The 18,429-nt window shown below is 39.1% G+C and overlaps 2 protein-coding genes across 2 annotated transcripts; one reads left to right on the top strand and one right to left on the bottom strand.

The window, feature by feature from the left end:
- Positions 1-45: 45 nt before the first annotated feature.
- On the bottom strand, positions 46-5,332 carry LOC131472182 (thiosulfate sulfurtransferase/rhodanese-like domain-containing protein 2). Its single transcript, XM_058649089.1, has 9 exons — positions 4,895-5,332; positions 3,495-3,784; positions 3,267-3,375; positions 2,808-2,927; positions 2,172-2,277; positions 1,752-1,867; positions 1,447-1,605; positions 1,217-1,355; positions 46-578 (listed from the first exon to the last, which is right to left on the bottom strand). The coding sequence occupies exons 1-9, from the start codon at positions 5,030-5,032 to the stop codon at positions 361-363; spliced, it is 1,395 nt and encodes a 464-aa protein (XP_058505072.1). The 5' UTR covers positions 5,033-5,332; the 3' UTR covers positions 46-360.
- Positions 5,333-5,381: 49 nt separating this feature from the next.
- On the top strand, positions 5,382-18,227 carry LOC131472166 (nuclear cap-binding protein subunit 1). Its single transcript, XM_058649066.1, has 23 exons — positions 5,382-5,561; positions 7,080-7,168; positions 7,559-7,659; positions 7,761-7,917; positions 8,301-8,408; positions 9,316-9,437; positions 9,567-9,636; positions 10,292-10,507; positions 10,905-11,002; positions 11,101-11,164; positions 11,264-11,374; positions 12,441-12,505; positions 12,583-12,645; positions 13,150-13,224; positions 13,332-13,435; positions 14,104-14,226; positions 14,347-14,449; positions 15,077-15,170; positions 15,272-15,375; positions 15,877-15,994; positions 16,098-16,238; positions 17,038-17,151; positions 17,667-18,227. Exons 1-23 carry the CDS (start codon positions 5,528-5,530, stop codon positions 17,778-17,780), a joined length of 2,388 nt encoding a protein of 795 aa, XP_058505049.1. The 5' UTR covers positions 5,382-5,527; the 3' UTR covers positions 17,781-18,227.
- Positions 18,228-18,429: the final 202 nt, after the last annotated feature.

Below are 18,429 nucleotides of genomic sequence, written 5' to 3'. Positions count from 1 at the left end.
TTTATACTGCAGATATCCTGAAAATGCAAAGAACAAAATTAGTCATCATGTTTTATTAGATTTTATTTTTTTAAGAATGTATGATATGTTATAACGTAGTAGCTCTGATTCTGATTAATTATTTAAAAAAGAGCTTCTGAGGAGCCATAACCACTGACACAGGTGTGTGTTTTATGTCTGCTGTGACCGGTGAAGCGCAGAAAACTCTGCCCTACAGTTTTCTACACTCTTCCAGTGGACAACATTTTGTGTGTAGGTCAGTATTTGATATCAAATTCTGTGCGTGCCCTACACTCACACGATCATGAAATTCATAAATGTAAGAACAGGGACAAGTGTCCTATCACAGCCATCGTTTCTCTACACATCCTGTGGGATTCTGGGGCGTCCATCAGTGCACTCGCACTCCTCTTTGACATGTGGAGCGTCGGGGGGCGCCTGTCCTTTGGTCTGGCAGGCGGGGCAGCAGGCGGTGTGTCCGTCCTGTCTGCAGCTGGGACAAGACAGAACTAGCTGGAAGCAGAACTGGGTGGAACAGAGCTTGTACCGGTCCCACGGACGGCCACAGTACCTGCAGTCTGAAAACAGACACAAGATTATTTAAGGTTCTTTCAACCCAAAGTCAAAGCAGCTCTTTAGATGTCGTGTCGCCCGGTGACATTTCTGTGCTGAGCTTAAACTAAGCAATAAAACCAAACCAACTAAATGTTTTTAGAAGTTAATTTTTTAGATGGACACAGCAAATAAATAATAAAATAAACAGAGGCAGAATAATAACATCAAAAACAACCATAGATAAGCTAGGTCAGATTTTTATTAATTTCTTTTTTTGATTTTGTATTCTATTTTTTAATGTGAGCCATAACATCAATTCTCCACGAAAGTGTGTAATAATGCCTCCAAATTTAAATTTTTGACAGCGGTACAGTCATTTTGTACAAAAACTTGTGAAGCATTTGCACAAGTGTAAGGTTAATAAAATAAATATGTATGTCAGTAAGTAGTAAGTTTTTTTTCCATTTAATAATTGTCAATAGTTCACTTGAGCCCCTGACTCCTGTAATATCTTTGTACGCCACTGCTATAACACATTTTGTTTGTGTTTATTATTAAACTCCATTTTTTTCACTCTAGGGTTTCTTTGCAGCTTAGCATGTTCTTTCTGGTGCTGGAATTTCAATTTTCACCTTTTTTAAAAATGTTATTGAACACAAACCTGAGATGATGTCAGTGTTGGAGGAGATGGTGTAACGCTCGTCAAAGACAAAAAGTTTTCCGCGATAGAAACCGTTGGGGAAACGCTCCAGATATTTGTGGATTCCACCTTTGAGCTGGTAAACCTCTTTACACACATCCTGCAAACAGAGGAGTGACACGGAGGGATGAATATTTCCCTTTCCCTTATGCAGAACAGTTTTAATTACAAAGTGAAGTAGCAAGTCTTACTTTTGAGCGAAGGTAAGCAGAGCCACGTTCACAGCGGATCCCTCCTGTGCAGTACATGAGGACCTTTTTGTCCCTGAACAGTTCCAGGTTCTGGTCGATGTAGTCTGGAAAGTAGCTGAACTTACGGATGTTTGGAGCCAGACACTGAGTGAACTGACCCTGGAGTAGCAGACAAAAAAATAAATATTTTTCAGGTTTTTCCTGACATTTCTTTCCGTTTTTCCTGAGCAAGGACCTTGTTCCAAATAATTACGGCGATGATAGACAATGACAATAATTGTCAGTCTCGGCCACATATTACTTACAATCTTGCTCTCGTAAAAGTTGCGACAGTCCAGAAGGATGGTGTCGTCGCACAAATCCTTTTTAGTCAAAAGAGCCTCCACTTCTTTGTGGAACTCCTCGGGCTCCAGATGAACTCCTGAGAGAGAGAGAGAGATTTTAACTCCTCATCAACAAAATCACACATTTCTATGTTTATTTGTCATTGATACAATTAGAATTATTATGAATTTGCAGCTTTAAATGATAAAAGGTAAAAGTAAAAGGTAGAATACAGTTAAATAAATAAAGTAATGCAGTTCTTACACCTCCTTTTCAAACAAGTAAACTAAAAGATGAAGTGTTTAACACTTGCTTTGTTCGTTTTTGTTTTTGTACACATTGAAAATAAATACATTTCAATTCCAAATCAATTTCACAGAAATACAATAATACCACTGTACCCGCTGAGTGGTACGAGACCACGTCTGGATCAACTCCCATTGGAACAATTTCTTTAAAGACTCCGACCCTTAAATCTGTGAAACACTCCGCACCACCTTCACTTGTCTGCAGGGGGGAAAAAATGACATTTATATTCATTTCTGTGTCACCATAATTAACATAAAGGACTTTTCAATATTTGCAACATAACACACACAGTGGGTGGCACATGCTTTGATGTGTTATCAGATGGGAACAACCAGTGAACCAAAGCTTTGGGATCAGTTCACTAAAAAGATTCTTTAGCTGTTGTTAAATACCCCAAACCCCCCTTTGTTAAAGTAGAGATTTTAGAAGTTTCCTTGTCTGTGAAAAGCCTAGTAGAAAGATTCTTTTCAATATTTGGAATCATTGATAGAGAGTATTTGTGCTCATCCCTAATTTTTATGTGTTGCTATATGATTTTCTCACAACATATCGATCAGCTTACTTTTATATAATAATCTTATTATTGTTTTGGGCCGTGTGTCACTTTATATTTTCAGTTACCCTGTCATTTTTCATTCATTCATATCCCGGGACACTGCCATGTTGTTAAAGATATGACGACAGGCAAAATATCGTCTCTTCATTTACCGTCTATGTTTTCCATGTACCTTAAAATCCTCGTTGTCCATCCTGAAGAGAGGATGCAAACGCATGGCGTCGATGTAAATGCCGGTGGCCACGTCGGTGCCGCCCACCGTACCGTTGATGCCTTCGGTCGCCACCCTCACCTGAACAAGACGACCATGACACAGTTTAATGACATGACAATTCATCTCTTTAAATAACGGTCCTCAAACTTGGCAGGTGACAGAGAACAAGTGGATAATGTATAGCGCCATTTTTTTCAACCATGTCAATGTTTCACTCTGCCTGTAAACAAAGCCAACATCAACACAAATAAAATTGCGTATTTTTACTGAGGAGGAGGTGGTAACAAAAGACCCACACAGATTACTGGGGATTCTTTTCCCCAGGTAAATAAATTCCTGGTAATAAAAGTTCCTGGAAATGTTGAATGAAAAGGGGCTCTTAGGTTTTATCTAAGGACGATAAAAGGATGTGCTCACCTTGCCGGTTAAGTGGAGCTTTTCACACAAAGCTTTCTGCCAAGCACAGACGACATGTGGATCCTCCACTTTACAATAGTGATAATAAAGGATAACCTTTCCTGGACCTCTGCAGGAAACAAAAATGAATATTTTTTATCATTAACACATAAATATAAGCTGGATATTCACTTTAAAACACTACAAAGACCTGCATAATATTGACCCATATGTGAGAATGAAAAGTACTTCTGAAGTTGCTCCTCAGAGAAGTGACTGGTGTCTGGTATCCACACAGAAATGTCCACTGTCTCGTCTTTGAGCTGGTTTGGCTGCAGAGCTTCGGGTTCTTCCTGCAGCTGGTTTAACAGACGCTCGTACGAGGCCTGTGTGACCTGCTTTATTTCACTGTTGTGATTTCTGGCCACGTGCTTGTGAAAAGCTGTGTGTTCCTTGAAGGTTTGGTCACAACAACACCACGATGAGCTTCCTTCGTCCTGACTGCCGTCCCTCTTGGATTCCACAAAGGCAGCAAATGACTGTGAAGGAAAAAAAATTCATTAATCATTATTTTTAAATTAAATTCTTAAATACTTGGTTAACAGTAAACAGTGTTTTAATGTTTGTACATGTTCTATTAATTTTGAAATGATTCTTCCCTCTTTACTGATAACCCTCACCTCCCAATCCGTAAACATGTTGTGAATATTGTTCACATGTATGTGATATTTTGTGATCATTGGTTATTATTTGCTTTAAACGTGATTGGTGCTGTTTGGAATTTACTATGTCTGTGAAATAGAATAGGTTTGACTGCAAGAAAAGTGAGTGAGAGTAATCCAAATGACCTACATTATGAATTACCCGTGTGCATTCCTTTACGGGGCCCTAAGATGAGTTTGATTTTTGGTCCCCATTTTCACATTCCTGGAGTATAACACTATAATTTGCATTGTTTAATACATCCGAGGATGCCACACATGCAGTCGCTCTTAAGAATGACTGTGGCCTTCAACCTGAGACAGTGACCCTTAACCGTGACACCCTCCAGTTAGTGGGTCAGCAGTGGTGGCCAAATCCCTGCTCATCAGTTCCAGGCCTCCTCGTCCCTTTGGTGCCATAGCCAGCAAGAGGCTCTTTCTGCTGCCTCTCCAATCCTGTGTACAGCTGCCTTGTGCTTGTTGCCTGTACGAGTGAGCACCATCCACACAAACTGTGCTGGGAACCCTCCACACCCCACCTCAACTGGTAACAGCCATGACTGCCACCCTTTCTCTCTGCACTCCATGATGTAGTCCTGGCATCTATGGCTCTTCTTCTCATGGGCCTCATCAAAGCTTCTTCCAATGGGACAGTCAAATTAGTGTCACTAATATACACAAATGTATATGTCTATACAGTAATTAAAATATGGTAAAAACTATGGAACAGTATAGTATGTGTAATGATTTGCTATCCAGAACCCATGTGGCTTTGTTTAATAAAGATATGCTTCTTGATATTTTGGTTTGTATGTGTTAAGATGACCCGAGGAATCCCTTCTAACTATATTTGTTATTATTTATATCAAAAACATAGACACAAGAGACAGCTCATCTGTGTTTAATGAAGTGATGTAATCAAAGGTTAACAGTGTTGTTTTCTCTCACCTTCCTCCTGCAGAAGCTGTAGTATCTCCTCAGTGGAGCAGGAAGTTGCTTCCCCTGCTTTAACGTGTCACATGTGAACGAGTCCAGTTCCCAGCCCGAGAACTCTGAGCCAGAGGGAAGATCCACCGCTGCTTCCATTCTCTGGTTTTAAATAATAGTATCAATGTATGAATGGTCCACTAAACTGCCTTTGGTTTAGCTACAGCATTGATTAAAATCTATATGAAGTTAGTTTCGTTCAAACCCAAGTACTCGCCGGATTAGCTTTCATTTCGACCAACTTCCCCTCCCCGTATAAAAATATATTTCTAGTCTCTGACGAGCCGTGACGAACAATTTTAAGTTCAATGCGTTGCCCAAGAACACTTCGGCACTTGCTGCGGAGCACCTGGGGAATCGAACCTTCTGTTATGCGGGGAACATTTTTTTCATTTGGTAAACAGTGCTGTTTCAGGTTCCGGTCGACCCCGGAAGTGTCTCAGTTGAATCGGACCGCTTTTATTTTTCTGCTCCTGTAGCAGCTTAGCTTCCAGACTGAAGCGTCCCGAAGCTCGTTCATCCGGCTCACGCTCATATTTCACATCGATTATTGTCTTTTTTGTGTTAGTATCCACGCCGTAGTGGAGTGAAAACATGTCCCGGAGGCGACACAGCGACGAGAATGACGGTAAGAGTGAGCTACATGTGTGTGCCCACACACTAGCCGCTAACGGCTAATGTTAGCGTGTTCAGCTTTAGCATGCTGCATTAATTCGTGCGTTGTTTTTACGAGGCGCAGTTTGTGTTTTGTCGCACTTACTCACGTAAAATCGCCAAATAATCGACACAAACTTGTTCTTGTTGACTTTATGTGGCCTCAAATGTGACTAAAGCGCCAATTGTAAGAATTTAATTGACCCGGTATCTTACGGTTAGCTGGTGTGAAGTTGTAATGGGGGCGGTAACCAGCAGCTCCTGAAAACCTTACTAAATAAACGCATCTCTTTTATTAGGTTAGGTTTTTCACGACGCATTAATGCAGAGTATGACATTAGCAGTTTTGCTGTAATCCACGTAGGTATAAGCTGATGAATATAACTTCAATAATGAGATAACCAGTATTTACTAGGGGTGGTGATCACAGGGTACCTCACGATACAATAATATCACAATACAATGATTCTGTGATAGTCAGTATATTGGAAGACAATCATATCTCGATACATCGCGATAACTGTCTAGCTGAAGAAAACAATATATCTGTGAAGTGCAGGATGTCGCTATTTACTTACAACATAGAGAAAAAGGAATATAAAGATACAGGTCGACTCTACATGGTTTGGGTCGTTTTCCATAACTATACTGCCATGCTAGTGATGTGATGAGCACAGACTGCGCCTGACACTGGCCTGGCCTGAAATACGTTGAATGGGGTTGCTGTTTGGCGCACGATCGCCAGCTTTCGGCAGTTCTGTTGCTTAATACACCAGACGCCAGGATTTTTAAGTCTCTTTAACTGATATGCAGTTCAGCATTGTTTCTGTTTGATTCTTGTGTCGGTTGTCACACTCCAATCAGACCAATCAGTGGATGGCAGTCTGTTGATGTCACATTTAGTTTCAGGTCCGCTTGCTTGGAACCTCACCAGAGCAAAAAATACCAGATACCAGTGGAAAAGTGCCATTAGAGTAGCGTACTCGGGCACTATCCTGCAGTTAACTGCCTTTCCTTAAGCCAGGTAACTTCTCCCCAAATTAATTATAAAAACATTAGGGGGAATAACCCATCAACCAGCACATTAGATGAACAAATGATAATTATCTGATAAAACTAGTAGACAGAGATTATTCTGTTGAGGGAAACTTGGATAAACCACTAATGGCCAGGAAAGCTCAAACACAGTGAAACATTGGAAGGCAACACAAATCTGAGGTAAAACATTCAGTTATTTTTGTGTGTTTAAGTGTGCGTGGATCATGCTTGAACTCTATATGTTGATATATACATTGAATATCTATTTTATTGATCAGCCCAAAATCATGCATGATATTTTTATATTTGACTAATGTGTAAATGTGTTAAGAAGTTTAACTTTTTTTATTGTCTTTTAAGAGATTTTGGGAAATGTACCTAACGTTTATTATAAATGGACCGACTTTTCTTTCCACTCACTCTGTGATTATGTCACAACTTTTTTAATGTTCAGGGGGCCAGGCTCATAAAAGAAGGAGAACATCGGAGCCGATTGAGATTGAAGATCGTCTGGAGTCACTGATATGTCGTGTGGGGGAGAAGGTAAGAAGTTTGACCAGTGACGACAAGCTCTCGTTGTCTTAAAACAAAAAAAAAGCAGTTGAGAATGCTGAGCATTTTCAGTGATTTATTATTTTTTTTCTTTTCTGTTTTTTTTTATTACATGCCAATAGTTGTACAAACTTGTGGGTGTGTCTCTGTTAATCTGCCAAAAATGTTGTCATGGCAGCCAAAAAAAGGCAAATCATGATATTATAATAATGAAGAAAGCAGAATAACTCAGCATTTCCAACTAATAAGTAGGAGTTGCGTTTAATGCTTCAAAACGAACAGATTCAAACATTCTGCAACAAACTTTGTATCAGTGGGACATCGCTTTTCTTATAATGACAAACACTAGGTGAAACTGACTTTCTACATTTGTCTTGACAGAGCACGGCGTCTCTGGAGAGCAACCTGGAAGGCCTCGCGGGCGTCCTGGAGGCAGATCTTCCAAACTACAAAAGCAAAATCCTGCGCATTTTATGTAGTGTGTAAGTACATACAAATTATCACCCCCATTGTTGTTGTTAAAAACAAAACGAAAAAACAGTCCCATTACATGTTGACAGAGTGAGTTGTCTTTCACTGACAGCGCCCGCCTCCTCCCTGAGAAGCTGACTGTCTACACGACTCTGGTCGGCCTCCTCAACGCCAGAAACTACAACTTCGGAGGCGAGTTTGTCGAGGCCATGATCAGACAACTGAAGGAGACGTTGAAAAACAACTTGTACAATGAAGCGGTTTATCTGGTAATTAAATTTTGTGTAACAGGCTTCTTTTGGATCCTTATAGTCTTAATTCAATTTTGTATATAAACAAGGTCTTAATTGGTGTATTTTAAAATTGATCACAGTCACAACACATGGAAAATTGGATTGCATGTATGTATTTTGTATGCTGTATATATAATTTTCTCTATTAATCGACTCATCGTTTGGTTCAATGAAAGAAGCTAAAACAATCAGAGATCTTGTTTGAATCACGAAGAAAGCTTCAAACTGATTAATCGATCATCCAAATAGTTGACGATTAATTTAGCAATCGAACTGTAGGAACCACAGTATAGTTTTAAAAAGCCTCAGTTTATCACTGTGTATTTGTATTTGTCACCCGACACCATTTCTTCTTGTAGGTGCGTTTTTTGTCTGACTTGGTCAACTGTCACGTGATTGCGGCTCCATCCATGGTGGCCATGTTTGAAAACTTTGTCAGTGTTACCCAAGAGGAAGACGTACCACAGGTGAGTCCAAAATCAGGTTAATTAAAAAGTAAAATGCGTTAAATAATGAACATAAACATAATAAGGGAGAATACATTAATCCTAAAATGTTTTTATTTTGGACATTGTGTTTCTTATATAAGGAGACAAGAGGAGGAGCTGGTAATTAAATGTTATAGTTGCCTTTTTCCTTTAGACCAGCCCCTTGACCAGACTAGATGCTTATTGACCCCCAGGTCATTTGAGTTTGACAAAAATATCTCTTCTGACTTTGTCACTCCTCAGAAAATTGGGTTACTATTAACCACCGTGCCAAAATTGAGGTCATGTAAATGATGTAAAATGATCCTGGTCTCCTCGCTTCAATGAGGACCAAAGTCCACGAATGTCACTGTTGAAATAAATGTAAACACATTTTATTGAACTTTCTGTACAACAAACATGTAGATAAGTAACGTTTGCACCTACAGTGTGTTTTGTGAGTCAGTGTCAGCTGGTGGCGTTCTGTCCTCTCCTCCAAAAGCAGTGTCACACACAACCTGACCTACTCACGTCGATGGGGAAAAAAGCCAGTCAACGTCTCTGGTCGTCACTGTTTGTATAGAATATAAATGTAAACACTCTGGTATCAAACCACTTGTTTAACAAACAGGTAGGGAAGCGACATTTTCACCGACATATTCTACACAAACACAGAGCTGGTTTAGCTACAGTCCTGCTCTCTGTCTCCCTCTTCCTCTCTGTCAGTGGTACTGCAGCCTCACAACTGGAGTCTGCTCTTCTTTCTTCTCTTCCTCAAATCTTCATCTTGAGAAGTTTTTAGTGTCCACAGTTGTAATGTCTTGTCATGATTCAAGCCATAACTTTTTAACAGATAAATGTTTAGTGTTAAAAGATAAGAAACACAAACTTGGGTGTGTGTCTTCAGGTTCGTTCAGACTGGTTCGTGTATGTTGTCCTCTCCTGTTTGCCCTGGGTCGGTAAGGAACTGTACGAGAAGAAGGATGTTGAGATGGACCGCCTCCTCAGCCAAGTCGAAGGCTACCTCAAGTATGACTGTCCTTCTCTGGCTTTGTCTTTCTTCCTTGCGTTTACGCTTTTTATTCCGTTAAGTTCTTTTGTCACATTTTCCTGATAAAGAAATCACTGTTGTCAATTGAGTTTTGTCTTCATTTTCAGGAGGAGAGTAAAGACTCATGTCCCAATGCTGCAGGTGTGGACAGCAGAGAAGCCTCATCCTCAAGAAGAGGTGAGAGACAGACAGCACTCCTCTCACAGCTCTGCTGACTAATTTAAGGCTTATTTACACAGAAACAAAACTGTCATCTTCTTTTGTTAAAAAAGTTTTACATAAACACGGCATTGTTTCATTGTCTTCATACACATGAAACTTGCATAAGCCAACACCAAAAGCTTCTATTTTGACTTGAAAGAATGATAATATGGGTAGTGGCATCCTTGTTTTTCACACGTTCTTTTTGGAACTAGAATTTGCAAACATGCACCACTATCAACACTTTTTTTACATTATTAACATCTTTAATAATTGTTCCTTTATTCATAATAGTATTCATAACACGCAGGAAATCACTTACAACAGCAGAAGTTTCCAACAGCTTTTAACTAAAATGTGTTAATGTTACACCGAGAGTCCAAGATGTTGTCACTGCTGTGCCTGCAAGTACTGTGACATGGCAAGAAAAATCACAGTATTGTTTCTCTTTTCCCATTTCCTGTTATTTCCATCTGTGTTTCATGTAAATAGCCATGGGTGTGTGTTTGGTTAATGACGTTGTCACATTCCAGTTTATCTTCACTGAAGTTTAGGATGAGCACAGTTTTTGATCATCGTCATAGGAAACAGGATCCAGGGTGACTCTTCTCTCTTTTCTCCTCCTCCCCAGTATCTGGACTGTCTGTGGGCTCAGATTCAGAAGCTAAAGAAAGATCGCTGGCAGGAGCGTCACATCCTTCGTCCGTACATCGCCTTCGACAGCGTCCTGTGTGAAGCTCTGCAGCACAACCTGCCGCCCTTCACTCCACCGGGACACATGCCCGACGCCCAGTACCCCATGCCTCAGGTCGTCTTCCGCATGTTCGACTACACTGATGCCCCAGAGGTAATGCACTGAATACTCGTTATTTTGGTTATTACAAATGATTTAGAGTTCAGAACACAGTCTAAATCAATCCTTAATTTGTTCAGCACTAATTGTTTCCTTCTTGATACCCACCTGTACTTAAATCGTCCAACACAGATTACTAGTCTGTGGTGAAGAAGAATTGGTTTCTGGAAGTAATTCCAGTTTTATCTGCGATCTTTTTAGATAGTTTTTGTAATTCTGTTTTGTTGTGCTTGTTTTTCCTATTTGTCTCTTTCCGTTTATATATTATGCACTCAGTTATGTGTATATATACGTGAATATATAGAGATAATGGGTTGTGGTATTGATGTGGGGCATAAAAATGTGTGATTGAGCCGTTTGTAGTGTATGTTTGTCTGCTCTTCACTCTCAGGGTCCTGTTATGCCCGGCAGTCATTCTGTGGAGAGATTTGTCATTGAAGAAAACCTGCACAATATCATCAGGACTCACTGGAAAGAGAGAAAAACATGGTGAGCAACACAGGCTTGAAGTTAGTTTAAAAACATTAAAACACAGGCACAGAGGTGTTTTTAACTCGTCTTATTTTTCTTTCATCAACATCAATCAGTGCTGCCCAGTTACTCAGTTATCCAGGGAAAAACAAGATTCCACTCAACTATCACATCGTGGAGGTAAACGTGATTTTCAAAACCTGGATTTGAGCATAAAAAAAACCCAAAACACCTTTATTTAAAATATTTAGCTCTCTTCTTTTCTCGTTCTTTTTCCAGGTGATCTTTGGGGAACTTTTCCAGCTGCCTTCTCCGCCTCACCTCGACGTCATGTACACCACGCTGCTCATCGAACTGTGCAAACTGCAGCCAGGGTCACTGCCGCAAGTCGTATCCTTGATTGTTTGTGTCTCATTGCCATTTTGGACATGCATCAAATTTCATTATCAAGGAATTTTCAAGTCAAGGGGGAAAAAAAGAACATGAGAATACACAGCGGCTTTCATTTCATAACAGTTCAGTACATGTGAAGATGTTTGGGAATACTGTAGTAAATGTTAGATTGTTGGGCTCACACTATTTTTTGCAGTGTTTTGAATCCTGAATATCACAGTTTCTTTGGTGTCCTGAATTAATTTTAACATACTTTTCTATCAATTACACCTCACAATTTAGTTTTAACATTATAATGACATGGACAGAGTTTAAAAAATGTATTGTAGATCTTATAGTGTTTCATAAAATCCAAAGCTTGATCTTCTAATATATGCTTTTCTATGCAATCACACAATACGTGACTGTGTCTTTGATGTCAGGATTGTTGCTCAGCAGGACAGTTGAGCTCAAAGCGCCCTCTGCTGGACAACTAGTTAAGTACTAAAAATGATTTGATGTGTTATCTTCAACTAGAACAGTTTATGTTAGAGTTTGGACTGTACTGTAGAGATGCAGCAGGGCAGATGGATCCAAATTCTTTGTCGTAACCAAGTATTTTAAACTGAAATATCTCTAAATGAACAGAAGTCTAATTGAGAATTGAATCAAATCAGGACCTTGTGGATTGGAATCAACCTGATTCAAGAAAGCAGAGAACCACAACCTTAATTAAAAATGGCTAAAACCTGTCCATTTCAGCTTTAAACGCACATTTTCTGAAATCTCGGTATTAGAATGTTGTGCAGCAGGGACAAAGAGTAAACTGAATTGTCATTCCAATGTATAAATAACATGTGGTGGTAAATGGTTGTAAGAGCGTCTTCATCCATGATGGCGTCCACTTTTATTTGATTTGCTCTGCATCTGGACAAGTGATTGTCATTTTTGAGATTGTGGTCAATCTTCTGTAATTTGTCTTTGGTGAGACCGAGATCTTGGAATTTGAATTTCCCAGGAACCCTGTCAGTTGTGATGCACAGAATCCAAAATGCTCAGACTTTACCTTAACACCTGCTGTTAGTTGGCTCAAGCTACAGAGATGATGTACATGAGACTGGACACCATGAACACCACCTGCATAGACAGGTTTGTCAAAACAAACTCACATTAACATTTCCTCCTTTCGCCTCTTCACTTTAACCCTTTTCTCTTTTCCTTTCCAGACTAATAAACTGGTTTTCTCATCATTTGAGCAACTTCCAGTTTCGATGGAGCTGGGACGACTGGTGAGTGGGTCCCCAAATAACCTTTTATGTACTATTTGTTGGAGTTGGATTGAATATCAATTCAAAATCATATTAGGTGTTAAAGATATGGCTGTTAATTAGTATAAAGTAGTATTAGTATTAATATTAGCTATATATTAGTTGTATGTTAATGCATATTATTAGTATACATTAATTTGCTCTTACCATGATTGATATTGTGATTTGTGGCAAGATTTCGGTTTCCCAAAACAAAATATTTCAGTTTTAATGACTTCTATGTTAAATGTAGCAAAAAAAACAGAAAACAGAAGCTGAGAGAACTCAACCCGATTCATTGATTTTCAAAATAGTTTTCAATTTAGTTGTTGATTAATAATCATCTTTAATTGCCATCTTTTAAAAAGTGGTTCTTCGTATAGAGAGTTTGGGCACTGCTATATGGACAAAGAATATTTCAAATGTATAGATAACTATAGATGGATTTGAAAAGATGTGGTGAATGTGCTTGTGTGTCTTGTAAAGGTCCGACTGTTTGGCGGTGGATCTGGACAAACCCAAGCCCAAGTTTGTGAAAGAAGTTCTGGAGAAGTCTATGAGGTATAACATCGTTTATCACAAATACCTCTGTCATGTTTTCCCTATCGTCGTTTTCAACATGCATTTATTTTAGTGGGTCAAATAATTTCACCTGTTTTTCTTCACAGACTCTCGTACCATCAGCGGATCGTGGACATCGTCCCTCCCACCTTCTCAGCTCTCATCCCCGCTGAACCCATCTTCATATACAAGTACTTAGACGAGGCTGCATGTAAGAAACTTCATATTTTACATTCGTACACATCAGAAGTGTTCTTTTTTTTTACATGTTCAGAAAAATGCAGCATGTTTTGCAAATAGTAAATGGTGTGTTATTGTGCCTGGTTAAGTGTCCTGCCCAGTGACACACATAAGACATTTTAGAACATTGCCATTTCTGAGGTTTTGGAAACGTTGATTGACGTTTTTAAACAATTTTATTTTTATATTTTAAGTACTTAATCGAAAAAACAATCAACACGATTATGAAATTAATTGTAAATTGCAACCTTGATGAGGGTGTTTCAGTATGCTAAGGGATATTTTTTAGGGCTGCAACTAATGTTTTCTTTCATAAGTTGAGTTGTTTGCTCAGAAAATAGCAGAAAATATTCATATTTAAGAGGCTAATAAAATTGGAGAGCTTATTTGAATTATTTAAACAAGTCTCAAATCGTTTTGCAGCCTTAATTATTATTTTTTTTCATAAAATAGAATCATAACAAAAGCAACAATCTACTTTTTATGGTTCTTGGCAAAATAAAACTAGCATGAGGAGCGATCTGTGTTTATTGTAGTCCAAGCAGTCTTTCCATTTGGCTGTGCAGGTTCAGCCTTGGTCACTGTGAACTATTCATTTATTTAGAGTTGAACCTAACAAAGGTCTCTGCTGCTCCACAGCCTCGCTACCTGGTTACCCGTTATCCATCACTCTCGGAAACGCCATCAAGAACCGAGCGACCAACGAGGAGATCCTGACCATCCTCAAAGAACTGCCCAACCCAAACCAGGAGGACGACGATGGTTATTTCATTTCTGTCTTATTTTCAAACTTTATCTGCCAGCTGGAAATCTGGAGAAATGACCTCCACTCTGTCCTCTTTCTCATATTTATTCGATTTTTTTTTGTTTCTCTTCTTCCAGATGAAGGCGACAGCTTCATCCCTCTGAAGATCGACGTCTTCCTGCAGACTCTTCTCCACCTCGCTGCCAAATCCTTCAGCCACTCCTTCAGCGCCCTCGCCAAGTACGTTCACCCTTTACTTCCATCTTCCGCTCCACCTTTTCACGTCTTAGACTAAAACTAAACCTTATTAAAGACGCACAAAAAAGGTCTGTAGCAGATAAAAATGAATCAATGAAATAGGTTATCAAGGTAGTTAGTAAGCCCGCAACAATTATTCTATTAATCATCAACTCTTTTGTAAATCCTTTTGATAATTCAAGTGTTTTTTTCAATAATAAAAGATTTTTCAGCTTGTTACATGTGAATATTTTCTGGTTTCTTTGCTTCATTTCACAAATAAGTGATTAAAACTGAATCATTTTGACATTTGAGAACATCATCATTTCCAGGTTTAAGACATTTTTTTTTTACATTGTCTGACATTTTACAGACCAAACAAGTACTTGATTAATCGAGAAAATAATCGTCAGTTTAATCGATTATGAAAATAATCGTTAGTTGCAGCCCAAGTAGCTAGTGTTTATGTATTAACCGATGGTAAATAGTGAATCTTAGCTTGATATATTCCTATATCGACATAACTGCATTAAAATGAATAAATAAACTGTTAGAAATGTACACAGTGTTTGTGGGAATCGTGAATCCAGACTCACCTGCGTCGTTGTCGTCGTCTTCTTCTTCCTCCAGGTTTCATGAAATCCTGAAGACTCTGGCCGACAGCGACGAGGGGAAGCTGCACACGCTCAAAGTGATTTATGACGCGTGGAAGAACCACCCACAGGTGACAACAGTGACCCCTATCTTCTGTTTTCTAGAGCTTCATCGGAAAAAACTTTTTTGTTTACACAAAGACGTGTGTTGTTGTTGTTGTTGTTGTTGTAGATGATCGCGGTGTTGGTGGACAAACTGATCCGGACACAGATTGTCGACTGTGCCGCCGTCGCCAACTGGCTTTTCTCTCAGGACATGGCTCACGAGTTCACCAGGTGAGTTACAGTAAAATAAAAAGTAAACATTCATTCAAATAATTGATAAATAAATCCTTGAGTGTGTGAACGTAGTGCGAAGGATGTAAAGCCGCTGAATAAAAGCCTCACCATGGTTGTCTCACTGTTAGACTGCCTTTTCTGAGTGGAAACCTTTTTTACTCTCTCACCAAAGTCCATCGAGAAAATCAGTGGTTTTAGCTCACGGCGACACAGCTGTTGGTCCACTGCTGCCTCGTGTGGTCACTCTGTGTCACTGAGGTGAGTCTGAATGAAGGATTTCAAACACCAAAGTCAACATTTGTACTTTTTGGTGGAGGCAGCAGTGGATCAACAACTCATGTGAGCTGTGATGTAAAATTGCAGATTTTCTCCATGGACTTTGGTGTGGGAGAGAGAGCAGCTTAAAAACCTCAGTTTCTATGAGATAAAGCAAAGTAAATGGCAAGTCAATTAAAATAATAATGATGATAATAATAATAACCTTTGAACCCGATGTAGACTTTACATCTGGGAGATTTTGCACTCGACGATTCGAAAGATGAACAAACACGTCCAGAGGATCCAGAATGAGCTGGAGGAGGCCAAGGACAAGCTGGAGAAACAGCAGCATAAGAGGGTGACTTCCTCCAGAACATTGTTTTTGTTGTTGTTTCGCCAGTAAGTCGGGTGCACTCGGCACGTTGAAGCAGGACAGGATTTCATTGTTTGTGTGTTGACAGAGGGACAGCGGTGACGACGAGGAAATGGACAAGAACAGCGAGGACGAGGACAATCAGCTGGAGGAGCAGATCGAGAGGCTACAGGAGAAAGTGGAGTCGGCGCAGAGCGAACAGAAGAACCTCTTCCTTGTCATCTTCCAGGTATATACATATATATATTTATGTATTTAGGTGACAATTCCTCAGCCATAAAATCAAAATAAATCCTGAGTATCATGATGGTCATAAGAGGGTTAAGTTTGAACATGTTTTTGTACAGACTGAGCTAGTTTCAAGGTCGGCTCCAAGAGAAAGCTCTTGTTTTCGCTGCATGCCGTTAAGATATAAGCCAAATCAGAGTCTAAGGTTGAAGCCGAGAGCAGATCATTCCAGACAGAGTTCATGTCTTCCTGATTCTAATGATGTTAAAGGTCATTAGACAGACGATTATGTGTTTCGTCTTGGCATTCTTTTTTTTTTTCAGTCCGAGGTTGATTTTATTTTATTCAAAGAAGCGGAACACGATGGTGGAAAAAGTGTGTTGAAAAATACCCGACTCTTTCCTCTCAAACTACACTATATTTGGAACATCTTCAGTGATTTACTGCACCGACAGGAAGCCCTTTGAAAGACGACAATAGATCTGTTTTTGTCTCTGCCACACACGTAATTGCACAGTACAAAGAGATGAGGTTTCGAGAATAAAAAATTATAGGATAGAAAAAGGGAAGTAGTATATTAAAATCAGAGTGTATTGTTTTGGTAAAATGTCATTTTAATTAAGAAAAAAAAACAAAAAACTCACATTTAAGATGCCCAGAGAAACTTGTTTTAATTCTTTAAAAAAAAATCACTCAAACACGCTATCCATGCACAAGTACTTCATGCACCCTTACATAGAAAAAAGAAATCTGGACTGTCCCTTTAATAAACGCCGGTGTTTTTCTCGTTCTTCCCTCAGCGTTTCATCATGTTGTTGACGGAGCATCTGGTTCGTTGTGAGAGCGGCAGCGTTGACGTCAGTACACCGTGGTACAAGAACTGTGTGGAGAGACTGCAGCAGGTTTTCCTCATGGTAACACACACACACACACACACACACACACACACTCTCTGTCACTTTTACCCAACTTTAATTGTTAACTTTATTCACAGCACTGCTAGTTTTCATTTTCATGTTGTTGAGTAAGACACGATTTTTAAGTCACTCACGTGAGATACTGGAGAGGGTAGGAATCGATAGTGAAATATAGCTGTTTTGAAAAAAATTTAAGCATGGTGTATTCTCTATGTATCATTTATTCAAATATCATTTTGTGACTTAAATGTCGTGATAATATCGAAATACTAGTGTTTTCCTTCATTCTCAATAATAAAAATTCACCACCATTAACTTATTTAAAGAAAGTGTTGTTGTTTTTTTTATCACGACAAGCAATAACTTTATATATTGTCACATCACTACCTGGATGTCCTCGGGGGGGCGATAGAGTACTGAAATTGGAGCTTTGAATTTCTGATGCTATCAAATGTGTGGATGTCTCACACTGTATGATGACTCATCACTTCTCTCTGTCCCTCTCTCTGTAGCACCATGTGACCATCCAGCAGTACATGGGAACCCTGGAGAACCTGCTGTTCACGGCTGAGCTCGATCATCACATCCTGGCCGTTTACCAGCAGTTCTGTGCTCTGCAGCTCTGAACCTCATAAACAAACAAACAAAACAAAACAAACAAACATGTCGGCATCAACCAGCTCTTGCATCAAGATTCTCCTCAGTGTAGTTTTTTTTCTTCTTTTTTTTACCATATTTTGGTGTCATTCGACGTGTCGGTCGTGATCAAGAGTTACACACACATTTACTGTAGTGATATTTTTTATTGTGTTTGCTTTTTGTTTATTTTTGTTGTCGTCAGAGACATGTTTTCCTTTATTTCACCTCCTGCTCGTGTCTTTTTAAAAAGTGTATGAACAGACTGTCTGCGTCCAGATGGAGCTGGAAAAATGATCATGGGAGATTTCAGGTTGATTTTGTGGTTGATCGCCAATCTAGAACGAAAGAGCTCTAATTTTTATATTTGTTTTAGTTTTTCTTTTGTTTGTTTTTTGTGCAATTGAGGGAAATAATTAAACTCTGTAGAGTCTTTAGCCTGTTTCTTTTTCTTCTTTTTTTTGATGGTTTCTGAAAATACTGGGAAGTGTACGCTCCTTTAAAGTTACTATTAAATATAAAACCTGATTTTAACCCTTTAAATACTACTTTTTCAAACAAATACACAATTTTTAACATGTATAAAACACTAAATATGCAGTATTTTCCACGTATTACATGATGATTAACTTAACATAC

This window comes from Solea solea, chromosome 14 (assembly GCF_958295425.1).
Source record: "Solea solea chromosome 14, fSolSol10.1, whole genome shotgun sequence".
In the NCBI taxonomy this organism is placed as follows: Eukaryota; Metazoa; Chordata; class Actinopteri; order Pleuronectiformes; family Soleidae; genus Solea; species Solea solea.
The sequence above is the reverse complement of the archived record's forward strand: the minus strand, read 5'-3'. Positions and strand labels throughout refer to the sequence as shown.